Genomic DNA, 20898 nt, shown 5'->3' with positions numbered 1-20898 from the left:
TAGCGCCCCCATTGGCAGGCACCGTCTCGTGTGCAGCGCCCCCATTGGCAGGCACCGCTGTGTGCAGCGCCCCCATTGGCAGGCACCGCTGTGTGCAGCGCCCCCCATTGGCAGGCACCGCTGTGTGCAGCGCCCCCATTGGCAGGCACCGCTGTGTGCAAGCAGCCCCCCCATTGGCAGGCACCGCTGTGTGCAGCGCCCCCATTGGCAGGCACCGCTGTGTGCAGCGCCCCCATTGGCAGGCCACCGCTGTGTGCAGCGCCCCCATTGGCAGGCACCGCTGTGTGCAGCGCCCCCCATTGGCAGGCACCGCTGTGTGCAGCGCCCCCATTGGCAGGCATCGCTGTGTGCAGCGCCCCCATTGGCAGGCATCGCTGTGTGCAGCGCCCCCCATTGGCAGGCACCGTTGTGTGCAGCGCCCCCATTGGCAGGCACCGCTGTGTGCAGCGCCCCCATTGGCAGGCACCGTTGTGTGCAGCGCCCCCCATTGGCAGGCACCGTTGTGTGCAGCGCCCCCATTGGGCAGGCACCGTTGTGTGCAGCGCCCCCATTGGCAGGCACCGTTGTGTGCAGCGCCCCCATTGGCAGGCACCGTTGTGTGCAGCGCCCCCATTGGCAGGCACCGCTGTGTGCAGCGCCCCCATTGGCAGGCACCGCTGTGTGCAGCGCCCCCATTGGCAGGCACCGCTGTGTGCAGCGCCCCCATTGGCAGGCACCGTTGTGTTGCAGCGCCCCCATTGGCAGGGCACCGTTGTGTGCAGCGCCCCCATTGGCAGGCACCGTTGTGTGCAGCGCCCCCATTGGCAGGCACCGCTGTGTGCAGCACATTGAGCACCATTGTCTTGCGGCAGGTGAAATGGTGCGGCAGGCTCGGATCCTGGCCCAGGCCACCTCTGATCTTGTGGGCGCCATCAAGGCTGATGCAGAACAGGAGAGCGACCTGGAGAATTCACGAAAGCTTCTGAGTGCGGCCAAACTCCTGGCCGATGCCACAGCGAGAATGGTGGAGGCCGCCAAGGTGAGTCCTCAGCCCCTCCCTCATTGCACCCGTTCTTGTGCTTTGCTGGTTGTCACCGTCATACTTGTCGTTCAGGGCGCCGCCGCACACCCGGACAGCGAGGAACAGCAGCAGAAGCTACGAGAGGCCGCCGAAGGTCTACGCATGGCGACCAACGCAGCCGCCCAGAACGCCATAAAGAAGAAGCTGGTGCACAAACTGGAGGTGACTACAGAGGAAGCCGTCAGGTGGTCTCTAGGACGCCCCCTCCCCCATATTACTCACCACCATCTATCCTCTTATTTCTCTAGCAAGCCGCCAAGCAGGCCGCCGCCTCTGCTACGCAGACCATCGCCGCCGCGCAGAACGCTGCCTCCAGTAACAAGAACCCCGCCGCTCAGCAGCAACTGGTGCAAAGCTGCAAGGTGCGAGCCCCAGCCATCTCCTGCCCTGCCGCAGCCTATAGGAGGCGCTGTCACTAATATTATCTCCCATCCTTCTGCAGGCTGTAGCCGATCAGATCCCCATGTTGGTCCAAGGAGTCCGAGGAAGCCAATCCCAGCCCGACAGTCCGAGCGCCCAGTTATCTCTGATCAGCGCCAGCCAGAACTTCCTGCAGGTAACTAGTGTCTATGATGGAGGGTGGAGCGGAGGCGGGGGATGGAACGTGGGGTCGGGGGATGGAACGTGGGAGGTCCTACAGATGGGGAGGCGGGGGATGGAACATGGGGTCCTACACATGGGGGGAGGCGGGGGATGGAACGTGGGGTCCTACAGATGGGGGGGGTCGGGGGGAAGGAATGGAACGTGGGGCCCCACAGATGGGGGGGGGTCGGGGGATGGAACGTGGGGCCCCACAGTTGGGGGGACGGGCGATGGAACGTGGGGTCCTACAGATGGGGGGAGCGGGGGATGGAACGTGGGGGTCCTACAGATGGGGGGAGCGGGGGATGGAACGTGGGGTCCTACAGATGGGGGGAGCGGGGGATGGAACGTGGAGTCCTACAGATGGGGGGGAGGCGGGGGATGGAACGTGGGGTCCTACAGATGGGGGGGGCGGGGGATGGAACGTGGGGCCCCACAGTTGGGGGGACGGGCGATGGAACGTGGGGTCCTACAGATGGGGGGGCGGGGGGATGGAACGTGGGGTCCTACAGATGGGGGGGTCGGGGGATGGAACGTGGGGTCCTACAGATGGGGGGAGCGGGGGATGGAACGTGGGGTCCTACAGATGGGGGGGCGGGGATGGAACGTGGGATCCTACAGATGGGGAGGAGGGGGATGGAACGTGGGGTCCTACAGATGGGGAGGCGGGGGATGGAACGTGGGGTCCTACAGATGGGGGGACTGGGGATGGAACGTGGGATCCTACAGATGGGCGTCGGGGGATGGAACGTGGGATCCTACAGATGGGGGTCGGGGGATGGAACGTGGGATCCTACAGATGGGGGTCGGGGGATGGAACGTGGGGTCCTACAGATGGGGGTCGGGGGATGGAACGTGGGATCCTACAGATGGGGGTCGGGGGATGGAACGTGGGGTCCACAGATGGGGGTCGGGGGATGGAACGTGGGGTCCCACAGATGGGGGTCGGGGGATGGAACGCGGGGTCCTACAGATGGGGGTCGGGGGATGGAACGCGGGGTCCTACAGATGGGGGTCGGGGGATGGAACGCGGGTCCTACAGATGGGGGTCGGGGGATGGAACGTGGGGTCCTACAGATGGGGGGGACTGGGGATGGAACGTGGGGTCCTACAGATGGGGGAGGCGGGGGATGGAACGTGGGGCCCTACAGATGGGGGGGGGTCGGGGGATGGAACGTGGGGTCCTACAGATGGGGGGGTCGGGGGATGGAACGTGGGGTCCTACAGATGGAGGGACTGGGGATGGAACGTGGGGTCCTACAGATGGGGAGGCGGGGGATGGAACGTGGGGTCCTACAGATGGGGGGGACTGGGGATGGAACGTGGGATCCTACAGATGGGCGTCGGGGGATGGAACGTGGGATCCTACAGATGGGCGTCGGGGGATGGAACGTGGGATCCTACAGATGGGGGTCGGGGGGATGGAACGTGGGGTCCTACAGATGGGGGTCGGGGGATGGAACGTGGGATCCTACAGATGGGGGTCGGGGGATGGAACGTGGGATCCTACAGATGGGGGTCGGGGGATGGAACGTGGGGTCCTACAGATGGGGGTTCGGGGGATGGAACGTGGGATTCCTACAGATGGGTTCGGGGGATGGAACGTGGAGTCCTACAGATGGGCGTCGGGGGATGGAACGTGGGGTCCTACAGATGGGGGGTCGGGGGATGGAACGTGGGATCCTACAGATGGGGGTCGGGGGATGGAACGTGGGATCCTACAGATGGGGGGGTCGGGGGATGGAACGTGGGGTCCTACAGATGGGGAGGCGGGGGATGGAACGTGGGGTCCTACAGATGGGGGTCGGGGGATGGAACGTGGGATCCTACAGATGGGCGTCGGGGGATGGAACGTGGGTCCTACAGATGGGGGTCGGGGGATGGAACGTGGGGTCCTACAGATGGGGGGTCGGGGGATGGAACGTGGGATCCTACAGATGGGGGGAGGCGGGGGATGGAACGTGGGATCCTACAGATGGGGGTCGGGGGATGGAACGTGGAGTCCTACAGATGGGGGGAGGCGGGGGATGGAACGTGGGGTCCTACAGATGGGGGGGGCGGGGATGGAACTAGGGGCTCCACAGATGGGGGGGGGGTCGGGGGATGGAACGTGGGGTCCTACAGATGGGGGGGGAGGCGGGGGATGGAACGTGGGGGTCCTACAGATGGGGGGGCGGGGATGGAACGAGGGGCTCCACAGATGGGGGGGGGGGGTCGGGGGATGGAACGTGGGGTCCTACAGATGGGGGGGGGAGGCGGGGGATGGAACGTGGGGTCCTACAGATGGGGGGGCGGGGGATGGAACGAGGGGCTCCACAGATGGGGGGACGGGTGATGGAACGTCCTACAGATGGGGGGGAACGTCTGCCCACTGGTGTTTTCTGTCTCCTCGCAGCCCGGTGGGAAACTTGGTCGCTGCTGGAAAAAGCCGCTGTCCCAACAGTGTCCGATCCGGCCTCCGCCATGCAGCTCGGGCAGTGCACCAAGAACCTGGCGACCGCTCTGGCGGAACTCCGGACCGCTGCACAAAAGGTAGGTCACAGTGGTGGGCTGTTATGTGTGGGGGTCCTGGGGAGGTGTCTGCTCATTGTAGGGGGTCCTGGGAGGTGTCTGCTCATTGTAGGGGGGTCCTGGGAGGTGTCTGCCCATTGTAGGGGGTCCTGGGAGGTGTCTGCCCATTGTAGGGGGGTCCTGGGAGGTGTCTGCTCATTGTAGGGGGGGTCCTGGGAGGTGTCTGCCCAATGTAGGGTGGTCCTGGGAGGTGTCTGCCCAATGTAGGGGGGTCCTGGGAGGTGTCTGCTCATTGTAGGGGGGTCCTGGGAGGTGTCTGCCCAATGTAGGGGGTCCTGGGAGGTGTCTGCTCATTGTAGGGGGGGTCCTGGGAGGTGTCTGCCCATTGTAGGGGGGTCCTGGGAGGTGTCTGCCCATTGTAGGGGGGTCCTGGGAGGTGTCCTGCCATTGTAGGGGGTCCTGGGAGGTGTCTGCCCATTGTAGGGGGGGTCCTGGGAGGTGTCTGCTCATTGTTAGGGGGGTCCTGGGAGGTGTCTGCCCATTGTAGGGGGTCCACTGGGAGGTGTCTGCCCATTGTAGGGGGGTCCCTGGGAGGTGTCTGCCTCATTGTAGGGGGGGTCCTGGGAGGTGTCTGCTCATTGTAGGGGGGGTCCTGGGAGGTGTCTGCTCATTGTAGGGGGGTCCTGGGAGGTGTCCTGCCCATTGTAGGGGGGGTCCTGGGAGGTGTCTGCCCATTGTAGGGGGGTCCTGGGAGGTGTCTGCCCATTGTAGGGGGTCCTGGGAGGTGTCCTGCCCATTGTAGGGGGGTCCTGGGAGGTGTCTGCCCATTGTAGGGGGTCCTGGGAGGAGTCTGCCCATTGTAGGGGGTCCTGGAGGAGTCTGCCCATTGTAGGGGGGTCCTGGGAGGTGTCTGCTCATTGTAGGGGGGTCCTGGGAGGTGTCTGCTCATTGTAGGGGGTCCTGGGAGGTGTCTGCCCATTGTAGGGGGGGTCCTGGGAGGTGTCTGCTCATTGTAGGGGGTCCTGGGAGGTGTCTGCTCATTGTAGGGGGGTCCTGGGAGGGTGTCTGCCCATTGTAGGGGGTCCTGGGAGGTGTCTGCCCATTGTAGGGGGGGTCCTGGGAGGTGTCTGCTCATTGTAGGGGGTCCTGGGAGGTGTCTGCCCAATGTAGGGGGGTCCTGGGAGGTGTCTGCTCATTGTAGGGGGGTCCTGGGTGGTGTCTGCCCATTGTAGGGGGTCCTGGAGGTGTCTGCCCATTGTAGGGGGTCCTGGGAGGTGTCTGCCCATTGTAGGGGGGTCCTGGGAGGTGTCTGCTCATTGTAGGGGGTCCTGGGAGGTGTCTGCCCATTGTAGGGGGGTCCTGGGAGGTGTCTGCTCATTGTAGGGGGGGGTCCTGGGAGGTGTCTGCCCATTGTAGGGGGGGTCCTGGGAGGTGTCTGCTCATTGTAGGGGGTCCTGGAGGTGTCTGCCCATTGTAGGGGGGGTCCTGGGAGGGTGTCTGCCCATTGTAGGGGGGTCCTGGGAGGTGTCTGCTCATTGTTAGGGGGGTCCTGGGAGGTGTCCTGCCCATTTTGGGGGGGGTCCTGGTTGTCACAGTGATTGGTCATATTCTGCTGAGATGTCGGGGGTCCAGTTCTCCTGTGCAGGGTGCATGTCCCGTAATCTTGTCCCCCTCTACCAGGCGCAGGAGGCGTGCGGCCCTCTGGAGATCGACTCTGCTCTCAACCTCATCCGATCCCTGGAGCAAGATCTGCAAGAGGCGAAAGCGGCGGCGAGAGAAGGAAAACTGCAGCCGTTACCTGGAGAGACGGTGAGTGGGCGGGCGGGCGAGACCTGAGCCGGGGCGAGGGGCCGCTGTATATATGTATATAGGGAGGTAAGAGGGCGACACTCACTCTGCTCTCTCTTACACAGATGGAGAAATGCTCTCAAGATTTGGGAAGTAGCACAAAAGCCGTGAGCTCGGCCATCGCACAACTGCTGGGGGAGATCGTGCACGGAAACGAGAACTACACAGGTAAGTCCTGTGCCCGGGACTGTGTGCCTCTGTGCGCTCTGCATGTGCAGTCTCTTGTGTGTGCTGTCTCTGTGCAGTCTCTTGTCCTGTGTGTGCAGTCTTGTGGGTCTCTGTGCAGTCTCTTGTCTTGTGTGTGATGTCTTGTGGTCTCTGTGCAGTCTCTTGTCTTGTGTGTGATGTCTCGTGGTCTCTGTGCAGTCTCTTGTCTTGTGTGTGATGTCTCGTGGTCTCTGTGCAGTCTCTTGTCTTGTGTGTGCAGTCTCTTGTCTTGTGTGTGATGTCTCGTGGTCTCTGTGCAGTCTTGTGGTCTCTGTGCAGTCTCTTGTCCCTCATTTGCAGTCTCTTCTTCTCTTGGTCAGGCCGGGCCGCCCGTGATGTTGCCCAGGCTCTGAAGTCTCTGGCCCAGGCCAGTCGTGGGGTGGCCGCCAACTCTTTCGGACCCAGCAGTCCAGAACGCAATGTTAGAGTGCGCCGGAGACGTCATGGACAAGGCCGGGAATCTCATTGAAGAAGCCAAAAGGGCTGTGGGTAAACCTGCGGATGCCGAAGGTCAGCAGAGACTGGCTCAGGTACGTGGCCCCTGACTGGTAAGAATGGGGGCAGGACCCCCTGCTGAGTTTTGGAGACCCCTCCAGTCCTGTTGATTATTGGAGTGCCCTCCTGTCCTCCTTAGTATTACGGGCAGAGTCCTTCTACTGAGTATTGGGGCCCCTCCTGTTCTCCTGATTAGTATTGGGGACCCCTCCTGTACTCCTTAGTGTTTAGGGGCAGTCTTTCTGCTGAGTATTGGGGGGGGCCCTCCTGTACTCCTGCTTGGTATTGGGGAGCCCTCCTGTCCTGCTGAGACCCTCCTGTCCTGCTGAGTGCTGGGGGCCCTCCTTTCCTTCTGAGTGCTGGGGGGCCCTCCTTTCCTTCTGAGTGCTGGGGGCCCTCCTTTCCTTCCGAGTGCTGGGGGGCCCTGCTGGGGGTTCCTGGAGGGGGGGGGGGTTCCTGCTGTCCTGCTGAGTGCTGGGGGGGGGGGGGTCCTGCTGAGTGCTGGGGGGGGAGGGGTTCTGCTGTCCTTCTGAGTGCTGGGGGTTCCTCCTGTCCTCCCGCTCAGTCTTTTTCTCAGGTATCCAGTCTGATGTTGCCCTTTCCCTTCCTGCTGAGTGGGCCCTGCTGAATGCTGGGGGTTCCTCCTGGGTGCTGGGGGGCCCTGCTGAGTGCTGAGGAGCCCTGCTGTCCTGCTGAATGCTGGGGGGGCCGTGCTGGGGGTTCCTCCTGTCCTCCCGCTTAGTCTTGTTCTCAGGTGTCCAGTCTGATGTTGCCCTTTCCCTCCCTGCAGGTCGCTAAGGCCGTGTCTCAGGCCCTGAGCCGATGTGTGAACTGTCTGCCCGGACAGAGAGATGTGGACGCCGCCATTAAGAGCATTGGTGAAGCCAGTAAGAAGCTCCTGGCCACCTCGGTAAGTGTCCACCCCGTCACCTCCATGGACCTCCACCCCGCCACCTCGGTAAGTGTCCACCCCGTCACCTCCATGGACCTCCACCCCGCCACCTCGGTAAGTGTCCACCCCGTCACCTCCATGGACCTCCACCCTCTCACTGATCTGGTCGTAGTGATCTAGATGGCGCTCATTGCAGACCCCCCTGGACAATCCTCCACCATCATGAAGACCTTGTGATCTCACCTGACTGCACTCAGTACAGTCCCCAGTAGATAACCCCTTAATATCGTCCTGACTCTATGATAACTCTTCCTGTCACTGTTCATCTTTACTTTTCAGTTCCCTCCCAGCAACAAGAACTTCCAAGAAGCGCAGAGTCAGCTGAACCAGGCGGCGGCCGGCCTCAATCAGTCTGCCAATGAACTTGTGCAAGCTTCCCGAGGAACCCCGCAGGATCTGGCCAAGGCTTCTGGCAAATATGGTCAGGACTTCAATGAGTTCCTCCAGGCAGGAGTGGAGATGGCAGGACAGACTCAGGTACAATGAAGTCAGGACAGACTCAGGTACAATGAAGTCAGGACAGACTCGGGTACAATGAAGTCAGGACAGACTCAGGTACAATGAAGTCAGGACAGACTCAGGTACAATGAAGTCAGGACAGACTCAGGTACAATGAAGTCAGGACAGACTCAGGTACAATGAAGGCAGGACAGGTGGAGATTGTGGTGCGGGGCTGTGGCATTGGGTTCAGGGGGATGTCAGTCTTATAATGTAGAAGAAAAGCTCTGACGTCTCCTCAGGGTCTTTCTGGCCGTCCTGAGACGTGAGTTACAGCTGTGACAGGAGTATGTAGAGAGCCACAGCCGCACGTAACACTCAGTGATTGGTTTCTTGTGCCCTCAGAACAAGGAGGACCAGGCCCAGGTGGTCTCCAACCTGAAGAGCATCTCCTTGTCATCCAGCAAGTTGTTACTGGCAGCCAAAGCTCTGTCTGCCGACCCTGCCGCTCCGAACCTGAAGAGCCAGCTAGCCGCTGCGGCCAGGTACGGCTATATACATGTGTGTAATGTCTGCCTTCAGTATGCTGTATACATGGCTCCTCCACCCCATATGTATCCTGCACAACTCCCAGGAGCACTGGATATGTTCTAGCTGTGCTGTGTATATATGGGAGGGGGGCTGCTGTCCTGCAGGGGTCACTCACTAATGTTTGTCTGGTCAGGGCGGTGACGGACAGCATCAACCAGCTCATCACAGTGTGCACGCAACAAGCCCCGGGCCAAAAGGAATGTGACAACGCTCTGCGGGAACTGGAGGTGAGGGGTTTGACGTCACTGTGCGGGGGCTGGAGGTGAGGGGTGTGATGTCACTGTGCGGGGGCCGGAGGTGAGGGGTGTGATGTCACTGTGCGGGGGCTGGAGGTGAGGGGGTGTGATGTCACTGTGCGGGGGCCGGAGGTGAGGGGTGTGACGTCACTGTGCGGGGGCCCGAGGTGAGGGGTGTGACGTCACTGTGCGGGGGCCCGAGGTGAGGGGTGTGACGTCACTGTGCGGGGGCCGGAGGTGAGGGGTGTGACGTCACTGTGCGGGGGCCGGAGGTGAGGGGGTGTGACGTCACTGTGCGGGGGGCCGGAGGTGAGGGGTGTGACGTCACTGTGCGGGGGCTGGAGGTGAGGGGTGTGACGTCACTGTGTGGGGGCCGGAGGTGAGGGGTGTGACGTCACTGTGTGGGGGCCGGAGGTGAGGGGTGTGTGACGTCACTGTGCGGGGGCCCGAGGTGAGGGGTGTGACGTCACTGTGCGGGGGCCGGAGGTGAGGGGTGTGACGTCACTGTGCGGGGGCCCGAGGTGAAGGGTGTGACGTCACTGTGCGGGGGCCCCGAGGTGAAGGGTTGTGACGTCACTGTGCGGGGGCCCGAGGTGAAGGGTGTGACGTCACTGTGCGGGGGGCCCGAGGTGAAGGGTGTGATGTCACTGTGCGGGGACCGGAGGTGAGAGGTGTGATGTCACTGTGTGGGGGCTGGAGGTGAGGGGTGTGATGTCACTGTGTGGGGGCTGGAGGTGAGGGGTGTGACGTCACTGTGCGGGGGGCCCGAGGTGAGGGGGGTGTGACGTCACTGTGCGGGGGGCCCGAGGTGAGGGGGTGTGACGTCACTGTGCGGGGGGCCCGAGGTGAAGGGTGTGACGTCACTGTGCGGGGGCCCGAGGTGAGGGGGTGTGACGTCACTGTGAGGGGGCCGGAGGTGAGGGGTGTGACGTCACTGTGCGGGGGGCCCGAGGTGAAGGGTGTGACGTCACTGTGCGGGGGGCCCGAGGTGAAGGGGTGTGACGTCACTGTGCGGGGGGCCCGAGGTGAAGGGTGTGTGACGTCACTGTGCGGGGGCCCGAGGTGAGGGGGTGTGACGTCACTGTGCGGGGGGCCCGAGGTGAGGGGTGTGACGTCACTGTGCGGGGGCCCGAGGTGAGCGGGTGTGACGTCACTGTGAGGGGGCCGGAGGTGAGGGGTGTGACGTCACTGTGCGGGGGGCCGGAGGTGAGGGGGTGTGACGTCACTGTGAGGGGGCCGGAGGTGAGGGGTGTGACGTCACTGTGAGGGGGCCGGAGGTGAGGGGTGTGACGTCACTGTGAGGGGGCCGGAGGTGAGGGGTGTGACGTCACTGTGAGGGGGCCGGAGGTGAGGGGTGTGACGTCACTGTGCGGGGGCCCGAGGTGAGGGGGTGTGACGTCACTGTGCGGGGGGCCCGAGGTGAGGGGTGTGACGTCACTGTGCGGGGGCCCGAGGTGAGGGGTGTGACGTCACTGTGCGGGGGCCCGAGGTGAGGGGTGTGACGTCACTGTGCGGGGGCCCGAGGTGAGGGGTGTGACGTCACTGTGCGGGGGCCCGAGGTGAGCGGTGTGACGTCACTGTGAGGGGGCCGGAGGTGAGGGGTGTGACGTCACTGTGCGGGGGCCGGAGGTGAGGGGTGTGACGTCACTGTGAGGGGGGCCGGAGGTGAGGGGTGTGACGTCACTGTGCGGGGGCCCGAGGTGAGGGGTGTGACGTCACTGTGCGGGGGCCCGAGGTGAGGGGTGTGACGTCACTGTGCGGGGGGCCCGAGGTGAGGGGGTGTGACGTCACTGTGCGGGGGGCCCGAGGTGAGGGGGTGTGACGTCACTGTGAGGGGGCCCGAGGTGAGGGGTGTGACGTCACTGTGAGGGGGCCGGAGGTGAGGGGTGTGTGACGTCACTGTGAGGGGGCCGGAGGTGAGGGGTGTGACGTCACTGTGAGGGGGCCGGAGGTGAGGGTGTGTGACGTCACTGTGCGGGGGGCCGGAGGTGAGGGGTGTGACGTCACTGTGCGGGGGCCGGAGGTGAGGGGTGTGACGTCACTGTGCGGGGGCCGGAGGTGAGGGGTGTGACGTCACTGTGCGGGGGCCGGAGGTGAGGGGTGTGACGTCACTGTGCGGGGGCCGGAGGTGAGGGGGTGTGACGTCACTGTGCGGGGGGCCGGAGGTGAGGGGTGTGACGTCACTGTGCGGGGGCCGGAGGTGAGGGGTGTGACGTCACTGTGCGGGGGCCGGAGGTGAGGGGTGTGACGTCACTGTGCGGGGGCCGGAGGTGAGGGGTGTGACGTCACTGTGCGGGGGGCCGGAGGTGAGGGGTGTGACGTCACTGTGCGGGGGGCCGGAGGTGAGGGGTGTGACGTCACTGTGCGGGGGCCGGAGGTGAGGGGTGTGTGACGTCACTGTGTGGGGGCTGGAGGTGAGGGGGTGTGACGTCACTGTGTGGGGGCTGGAGGTGAGGGGTGTGACGTCACTGTGCGGGGGGCCGGAGGTGAGGGGTGTGACGTCACTGTGTGGGGGGCTGGAGGTGAGGGGGTGTGACGTCACTGTGCGGGGGCCGGAGGTGAAGGGTGTGACGTCACTGTGCGGGGGCCGGAGGTGAGGGGTGTGACGTCACTGTGTGGGGGCCGGAGGTGAGGGGTGTGACGTCACTGTGTGGGGGCCGGAGGTGAGGGGTGTGACGTCACTGTGCGGGGGCTGGAGGTGAGGGGTGTGACGTCACTGTGCGGGGGCCGGAGGTGAGGGGTGTGATGTCACTGTGCGGGGGGCCGGAGGTGAGGGGTGTGACGTCACTGTGCGGGGGCCGGAGGTGAGGGGTGTGACGTCACTGTGCGGGGGCCGGAGGTGAGGGGTGTGACGTCACTGTGCGGGGGCCGGAGGTGAGGGGTGTGACGTCACTGTGCGGGGGCCCGAGGTGAAGGGTGTGACGTCACTGTGTGGGTCTGTATGAAGGTGATTTTGAGACCTGACTTGTCTTATTCCAGACTGTGCGAGAGCTGCTGCAGAACCCGACCGAGCCCGTCAACGACCAGTCCTATTTCCACTGCCTGGACAACGTCATGGAGAACTCCAAGGTCCGGATCACATCCTCATACAGTCCTAGTCACATCCTCATACAGTCCTAGTCACATCCTCATACAGTCCTAGTCACATCCTCATACAGTCCTAGTCACATCCTCATACAGTCCTAGTCACATCCTCATACAGTCCTAGTCACATCCTCATACAGTCCTAGTCACATCCTCATACAGTCCTAGTCACATCCTCATACAGTCCTAGTCACATCCTCATACAGTCCTAGTCACATCCTCATACAGTCCTAGTCACATCCTCATACAGTCCTAGTCACATCCTCATACAGTCCTAGTCACATCCTCATACAGTCCTAGTCACATCCTCATACAGTCCTAGTCACATCCTCATACAGTCCTAGTCACATCCTCATACAGTCCTAGTCACATCCTCATACAGTCCTAGTCACATCCTCATACAGTCCTAGTCACATCCTCATACAGTCCTAGTCACATCCTCATACAGTCCTAGTCACATCCTCATACAGTCCTAGTCACATCACCATACAGTCCTAGTCACATCCTCATACAGTCCTAGTCACATCCTCATACAGTCCTAGTCACATCCTCATACAGTCCTAGTCACATCCTCATACAGTCCTAGTCACATCCTCATACAGTCCTAGTCACATCACCATACAGTCCTAGTCACATCCTCATACAGTCCTAGTCACATCCTCATACAGTCCTAGTCACATCACCATACAGTCCTAGTCACATCCTCATACAGTCCTAGTCACATCCTCATACAGTCCTAGTCACATCCTCATACAGTCCTAGTCACATCCTCATACAGTCCTAGTCACATCCTCATACAGTCCTAGTCACATCCTCATACAGTCCTAGTCACATCACCATACAGTCCTAGTCACATCACCATACAGTCCTAGTCACATCCTCATACAGTCCTAGTCACATCCTCATACAGTCCTAGTCACATCACCATACAGTCCTAGTCACATCCTCATACAGTCCTAGTCACATCCTCATACAGTCCTAGTCACATCCTCATACAGTCCTAGTCACATCACCATACAGTCCTAGTCACATCACCATACAGTCCTAGTCACATCCTCATACAGTCCTAGTCACATCCTCATACAGTCCTAGTCACATCCTCATACAGTCCTAGTCACATCCTCATACAGTCCTAGTCACATCCTCATACAGTCCTAGTCACATCCTCATACAGTCCTAGTCACATCCTCATACAGTCCTAGTCACATCCTCATACAGTCCTAGTCACATCCTCATACAGTCCTAGTCACATCCTCATACAGTCCTAGTCACATCCTCATACAGTCCTAGTCACATCCTCATACAGTCCTAGTCACATCCTCATACAGTCCTAGTCACATCCTCATACAGTCCTAGTCACATCCTCATACAGTCCTAGTCACAATCACCCATCACAGTCCTAGTCACCAGTCCATTTATCAATAGTCCGGGGCCCCGCCATTCGTACTCGCCCTTCCCGGGGCCCCGCCATTCGTACTCCCTTCCCGGGGCCCCGCCATTCGTACTCCCTTCCCGGGGCCCCGCCATTCGTACTCCCTTCCCGGGCCCCGCCATTCGTACTCCCTTCCCGGGGCCCGCATTCGTACTCCCTTCCCGGGGCCCCGCCATTCGTACTCCCCTTCCCGGGGCCCCGCCATTCGTACTCCCTTCCCGGGGCCCCGCCATTCGTACTCCCTTCCCGGGGCCCCGCCATTCGTACTCCCTTCCCGGGTCCCCGCCATTCGTACTCCCTTCCCGGGTCCCCGCCATTCGTACTCCCTTCCCGGGTCCCCGCCATTCGTACTCCCTTCCCGGGGCCCCGCCATTCGTACTCCCTTCCCGGGGCCCCGCCATTCATACTCCCTTCCCGGGTCCCCGCCATTCATACTCCCTTCCCGGGGCCCCGCCATTCATACTCCCTTCCCGGGGCCCCGCCATTCATACTCCCTTCCCGGGTCCCCGCCATTCATACTCCCTTCCCGGGTCCCCGCCATTCATACTCCCTTCCCGGGTCCCCGCCATTCATACTCCCTTCCCGGGTCCCCGCCATTCATACTCCCTTCCCGGGGCCCCGCCATTCATACTCCCTTCCCGGGTCCCCGCCATTCATACTCCCTTCCCGGGGCCCCGCTCCTGTACACGTTCTCTCTCACACTTGACCTGTTTTCTCGTAGGTTCTGGGCGAGTCGATGGCAGGAATATCTCAGCACGCCAAGACCAGTAACTTACCGGAATTTGGGGATTCTGTCAGCACCGCCTCGAAAGCCCTGTGTGGTCTGACGGAGGCCGCAGCTCAGGTATGAGGTCAGGGTGTGATGTCATCAGTGCGGCCGTAATATCGCCCTATAAGCAGGTAGCTCCGGTTATAGCATCGACACCTCGTGCTCTGGACTACAGCGACATGATGGTGATGACTGGACAGGAAGCTGTAATGACACGAAGGAGGAGTCCAGCACCATCCTGTATATACTGGCCGGACTCCTCCCTGGTGATCTCTGTATATACCGGCCGGACTCCTCCCTGGTGATCTCTGTATATACCGGCCGGACTCCTCCCTGGTGATCTCTGTATATACCGGCCGGACTCCTCCCTGGTGATCTCTGTATATACCGGCCGGACTCCTCCCTGGTGATCTCTGTATATACCGGCCGGACTCCTCCCTGGTGATCTCTGTATATACCGGCCGGACTCCTCCCTGGTGATCTCTGTATATACCGGCCGGACTCCTCCCTGGTGATCTCTGTATATACAATATACCGGCCGGACTCCTCCCTGGTGATCTCTGTATATACCGGCCGGACTCCTCCCTGGTGATCTCTGTATATACCGGCCGGACTCCTCCCTGGTGATCTCTGTATATACCGGCCGGACTCCTCCCTGGTGATCTCTGTATATACCGGCCGGACTCCTCCCTGGTGATCTCTGTATATACCGGCCGGACTCCTCCCTGGTGATCTCTGTATATACCGGCCGGACTCCTCCCTGGTGATCTCTGTATATACAATATACCGGCCGGACTCCTCCCTGGTGATCTCTGTATATACCGGCCGGACTCCTCCCTGGTGATCTCTGTATATACCGGCCGGACTCCTCCCTGGTGATCTCTGTATATACCGGCTGGACTCCTCCCTGATGATCTCTGTATATACCGGCCGGACTCCTCCCTGGTGATCTCTGTATATACCGGCCGGACTCCTCCCTGGTGATCTCTGTATATACCGGCCGGACTCCTCCCTGGTGATCTCTGTATATACCGGCTGGACTCCTCCCTGGCGATCTCTGTATATACTGGCCGGACTCCTCCCTGGTGATCTCTGTATATACCGGCCGGACTCCTCCCTGGTGATCTCTGTATATACCGGCCGGACTCCTCCCTGGTGATCTCTGTATATACCGGCCGGACTCCTCCCTGGCGATCTCTGTATATACCGGCCGGACTCCTCCCTGGCGATCTCTGTATATACCGGCCGGACTCCTCCCTGGCGATCTCTGTATATACCGGCCGGACTCCTCCCTGGTGATCTCTGTATATACTGGCCGGACTCCTCCCTGGTGATCTCTGTATATACCGGCCGGACTCCTCCCTGGCGATCTCTGTATATACCGGCCGGACTCCTCCCTGGTGATCTCTGTATATACCGGCCGGACTCCTCCCTGGCGATCTCTGTATATACCGGCCGGACTCCTCCCTGGCGATCTCTGTATATACCGGCCGGACTCCTCCCTGGCGATCTCTGTATATACCGGCCGGACTCCTCCCTGGTGATCTCTGTATATACCGGCCGGACTCCTCCCTGGTGATCTCTGTATATACTGGCCGGACTCCTCCCTGGCGATCTCTGTATATACCGGCTGGACTCCTCCCTGGTGATCTCTGTATATACCGGCTGGACTCCTCCCTGGTGATCTCTGTATATACCGGCCTGACTCCTCCCTGGTGATCTCTGTATATACCGGCCTGACTCCTCCCTGGTGATCTCTGTATATACCGGCCTGACTCCTCCCTGGTGATCTCTGTATATACCGGCCGGACTCCTCCCTGGCGATCTCTGTATATACCCGGCCTGACTCCTCCCTGGTGATCTCTGTATATACCGGCCTGACTCCTCCCTGGTGATCTCTGTATATACCGGCCTGACTCCTCCCTGGTGATCTCTGTATATACCGGCCTGACTCCTCCCTGGTGATCTCTGTATATACCGGCCGGACTCCTCCCTGGTGATCTCTGTATATACCGGCCTGACTCCTCCCTGGTGATCTCTGTATATACCGGCCGGACTCCTCCCTGGTGATCTCTGTATATACCGGCCTGACTCCTCCCTGGTGATCTCTGTATATACCGGCCTGACTCCTCCCTGGTGATCTCTGTATATACCGGCCGGACTCCTCCCTGGTGATCTCTGTATATATTGGCCGGACTCCTCCCTGGTGATCTCTGTATATACCGGCCGGACTCCTCCCTGGTGATCTCTGTATATACCGGCCGGACACCTCCCTGGTGATCTCTGTATATACCGGCCGGACACCTCCCTGGTGATCTCTGTATATACCGGCCGGACTCCTCCCTGGTGATCTCTGTATATACCGGCCGGACACCTCCCTGGTGATCTCTGTATATACCGGCCGGACTCCTCCCTGGTGATCTCTGTATATACCGGCCGGACTCCTCCCTGGTGATCTCTGTATATACCGGCCTGACTCCTCCCTGGTGATCTCTGTATATACCGGCCGGACTCCTCCCTGGTGATCTCTGTATATACCGGCCTGACTCCTCCCTGGTGATCTCTGTATATACCGGCCTGACTCCTCCCTGGTGATCTCTGTATATACCGGCCGGACTCCTCCCTGGTGATCTCTGTATATACCGGCCGGACTCCTCCCTGGTGATCTCTGTATATATTGGCCGGACTCCTCCCTGGTGATCTCTGTATATACCGGCCGGACTCCTCCCTGGTGATCTCTGTATATACCGGCCGGACTCCTCCCTGGTGATCTCTGTATATACCGGCCTGACTCCTCCCTGGTGATCTCTGTATATACCGGCCGGACTCCTCCCTGGTGATCTCTGTATATACCGGCCGGACTCCTCCCTGGTGATCTCTGTATATACCGGCCGGACTCCTCCCTGGTGATCTCTGTATATACCGGCCGGACTCCTCCCTGGTGATCTCTGTATATACCGGCCGGACACCTCCCTGGTGATCTCTGTATATACCGGCCGGACTCCTCCCTGGTGATCTCTGTATATACCGGCCGGACTCCTCCCTGGTGATCTCTGTATATACCGGCCGGACTCCTCCCTGGTGATCTCTGTATATATTGGCCTGACTCCTCCCTGGTGATCTCTGTATATACCAGGCCGGACTCCTCCCTGGTGATCTCTGTATATACCGGCCTGACTCCTCCCTGGTGATCTCTGTATATACTGTCACTACTGGCACTGTTACTGTAAGGTGCAGTGCAGAGCACCAGTGCTGTTTGTGCAGTTTGTCACGTAGCGCACCAGGACTCGCACTTAGTGTAGGGCGCCAGCAGTCAGTTTGTATACTCTGTCCTGTACCTCACATAGTGAGTTGTGGTCTCCCCTTTGCTCAGGCCGCCTATCTTGTTGGAGTGTCGGACCCCAGCAGTCGTGCTGGTCAGCAGGGTCTTGTGGATCCCACGCAGTTTGCACGAGCTAACCAGGCCATACAGATGGCGTGTCAGAACCTGGGAGACCCGGCCTGCACACAGTCCCAGGTAAGTGCTCGGAGGTGGCATGGAGTATGCGGGTTCTCTGACCAGGCCTTCATCCTATGTCTGCTTTACACACAGGTGCTGTCAGCGGCCACCATCGTGGCCAAACACACGTCTGCCCTCTGCAACGCCTGCCGCCTGGCCTCCACTCACACCGCCAACCCTGTGGCCAAGAGGCAGTTTGTGCAGTCAGCCAAGGAGGTGGCAAACAGCACGGCCAACCTGGTGAAGACCATCAAGGTATGTCCACCATAACGTAGTGAGGGGGCGCTGTCCAACCCCTCAGGGGGCGCACCGTCCAACCCCTCAGGGGGCGCTGTCCAGCCCCTCGGGGGGGGGCGCACCGTCCAACCTCTCAGGGGGCAGTGTCCTTCATGGTCATCTCTTCTGTTTCAGGCCCTGGATGGAGCGTTCAATGAGGAGAATCGGGTGAAGTGCCGTGATGCCACCGTGCCCCTGATCCAGGCAGTGGAGAACCTCACCGCCTTTGCTTCCAACCCAGAATTTGCCAGTGTCCCGGCGCAGATCTCCCCTGAGGTCAGGACTCGCACACCCGCTCTGCACGCTCCACATTTGCACGCTTTTCCTTGGCCTAATTCTGGGTGTCGTCACTTTTTTCAGGGTCTCCGTGCCATGGAGCCGATTGTCAGCTCCGCTAAGGTCATGTTGGAGAGTTCCTCTGGCCTCATCCAGACGGCGCGGTCTCTAGCTGCCAACCCCAAGGACCCTCCCCAGTGGTCAGTGCTGGCTGGACACTCCCGCACCGTATCCGATTCAATCAAGAAGCTGATTACCAATATGAGGTGAGGATGGACTTCTGTACATGTCAGTCAGTATACACGGGGGGAGGGTCAGGACTTCTGTACATGTCAGTCAGTATACACGGGGGGATGGTCAGGACTTCTGTACATGTCAGTCAGTATACACGGGGGGAGGGTCAGGACTTCTGTACATGTCAGTCAGTATACATGGGGAGATGGTCAGGACTCCTTTACATGTCAGTCAGTATACACGGGGGGATGGTCAGGACTCCTTTACATGTCAGTCAGTATACACGGGAGGATGGTCAGGACTCCTTTACATGTCAGTCAGTATACACGGGGGGATGGTCAGGACTCCTTTACATGTCAGTCAGTATACACGGGGGGATGGTCAGGACTCCTTTACATGTCAGTCAGTATACACGGGGAGATGGTCAGGACTCCTTTACATGTCAGTCAGTATACACGGGGAGATGGTCAGGACTTCTGTACATGTCAGTCAGTATACATGGGGGGATGGTCAGGACTTCTGTACATGTCAGTCAGTATACACGGGGGATGGTCAGGACTCCTTTACATGTCAGTCAGTATACATGGGGGGATGGTCAGGACTTCTGTACATGTCAGTCAGTATACACGGGGAGATGGTCAGGACTCCTTTACATGTCAGTCAGTATACACGGGGGGATGGTCAGGACTTCTGTACATGTCAGTCAGTATACACGGGGGGATGGTCAGGACTTCTGTACATGTCAGTCAGTATACACGGGGGGATGGTCAGGAATCCTTTACATGTCAGTCAGTATACACGGGGGATGGTCAGGACTCCTTTACATGTCAGTCAGTATACATGGGGGGTTGGTCAGGACTTCTGTACATGTCAGTCAGTATACACGGGGGGATGGTCAGGACTTCTGTACATGTCAGTCAGTATACACGGGGGATGGTCAGGACTCCTTTACATGTCAGTCAGTATACATGGGGGGATGGTCAGGACTTCTGTACATGTCAGTCAGTATACCCGGGGGGATGGTCAGGACTCCTTTACATGTCAGTCAGTATACACGGGGAGATGGTCAGGACTCCTTTACATGTCAGTCAGTATACACGGGGGGATGGTCAGGACTTCTGTACATGTCAGTCAGTATACACGGGGGGATGGTCAGGAATCCTTTACATGTCAGTCAGTATACACGGGGGGATGGTCAGGACTCCTTTACATGTCAGTCAGTATACATGGGGGGATGGTCAGGACTTCTGTACATGTCAGTCAGTATACACGGGGGGATGGTCAGGACTTCTGTACATGTCAGTCAGTATACACGGGGGGATGGTCAGGACTTCTGTACATGTCAGTCAGTATACACGGGGGATGGTCAGGACTCCTTTACATGTCAGTCAGTATACATGGGGGGATGGTCAGGACTTCTGTACATGTCAGTCAGTATACACGGGGGATGGTCAGGACTCCTTTACATGTCAGTCAGTATACACGGGGGATGGTCAGGACTCCTTTACATGTCAGTCAGTATACACGGGGGGATGGTCAGGACTCCTTTACATGTCAGTCAGTATACATGGGGGGATGGTCAGGACTTCTGTACATGTCAGTCAGTATACACGTGGGGATGGACTTCTGTACATGTCAGTCAGTATACACGGGGGGATGGTCAGGACTCCTTTACATGTCAGTCAGTATACACGGGGGGATGGTCAGGACTTCTGTACATGTCAGTCAGTATACACGGGGGGATGGTCAGGACTCCTTTACATGTCAGTCAGTATACACGGGGGGATGGTCAGGACTTCTGTACATGTCAGTCAGTATACACGGGGGGATGGTCAGGACTTCTGTACATGTCAGTCAGTATACACGGGGAGATGGTCAGGACTCCTTTACATGTCAGTCAGTATACACGGGGGGATGGTCAGGACTCCTTTACATGTCAGTCAGTATACACGGGGGATGGTCAGGACTCCTTTACATGTCAGTCAGTATACACGGGGGGATGGTCAGGACTCCTTTACATGTCAGTCAGTATACACGGGGGGATGGTCAGGACTCCTTTACATGTCAGTCAGTATACACGGGGGGATGGTCAGGACTCCTTTACATGTCAGTCAGTATACACGGGGGGATGGACAGGACTCCTTTACATGTCAGTCAGTATACACGGGGGGATGGTCAGGACTTCTGTACATGTCAGTCAGTATACACGGGGGGATGGTCAGGACTCCTTTACATGTCAGTCAGTATACATGGGGGGATGGTCAGGACTCCTTTACATGTCAGTCAGTATACACGGGGGGATGGTCAGGACTCCTTTACATGTCAGTCAGTATACACGGGGGGATGGTCAGGACTCCTTTACATGTCAGTCAGTATACACGGGGGGATGGACAGGACTCCTTTACATG

At 59.7% G+C, this 20898-nt stretch overlaps 1 protein-coding gene across 1 annotated transcript in view; it reads left to right on the top strand.

The window, feature by feature from the left end:
* LOC142186851 (talin-1-like) overlaps window positions 1-20898 on the top strand; it is a 95518-nt gene that overhangs the window by 64105 nt on the left and 10515 nt on the right. Inside the window, 20 exon segments of the mRNA XM_075261382.1 lie at window positions 852-1018; window positions 1094-1222; window positions 1309-1422; window positions 1503-1616; window positions 4038-4052; window positions 4055-4174; window positions 5834-5962; window positions 6067-6169; window positions 6529-6602; window positions 6604-6738; window positions 7494-7613; window positions 7935-8132; window positions 8499-8638; window positions 8818-8911; window positions 11900-11989; window positions 14158-14280; window positions 17579-17722; window positions 17798-17959; window positions 18116-18256; window positions 18341-18522. Coding sequence (XP_075117483.1) covers window positions 852-1018; window positions 1094-1222; window positions 1309-1422; window positions 1503-1616; window positions 4038-4052; window positions 4055-4174; window positions 5834-5962; window positions 6067-6169; window positions 6529-6602; window positions 6604-6738; window positions 7494-7613; window positions 7935-8132; window positions 8499-8638; window positions 8818-8911; window positions 11900-11989; window positions 14158-14280; window positions 17579-17722; window positions 17798-17959; window positions 18116-18256; window positions 18341-18522 — 2494 coding nt within the window.

Source organism: Leptodactylus fuscus, unplaced genomic scaffold (assembly GCF_031893055.1).
Source record: "Leptodactylus fuscus isolate aLepFus1 unplaced genomic scaffold, aLepFus1.hap2 HAP2_SCAFFOLD_122, whole genome shotgun sequence".
Taxonomy (NCBI): Eukaryota; Metazoa; Chordata; class Amphibia; order Anura; family Leptodactylidae; genus Leptodactylus; species Leptodactylus fuscus.
This window is presented reverse-complemented; position numbering and strand designations above follow the sequence as displayed.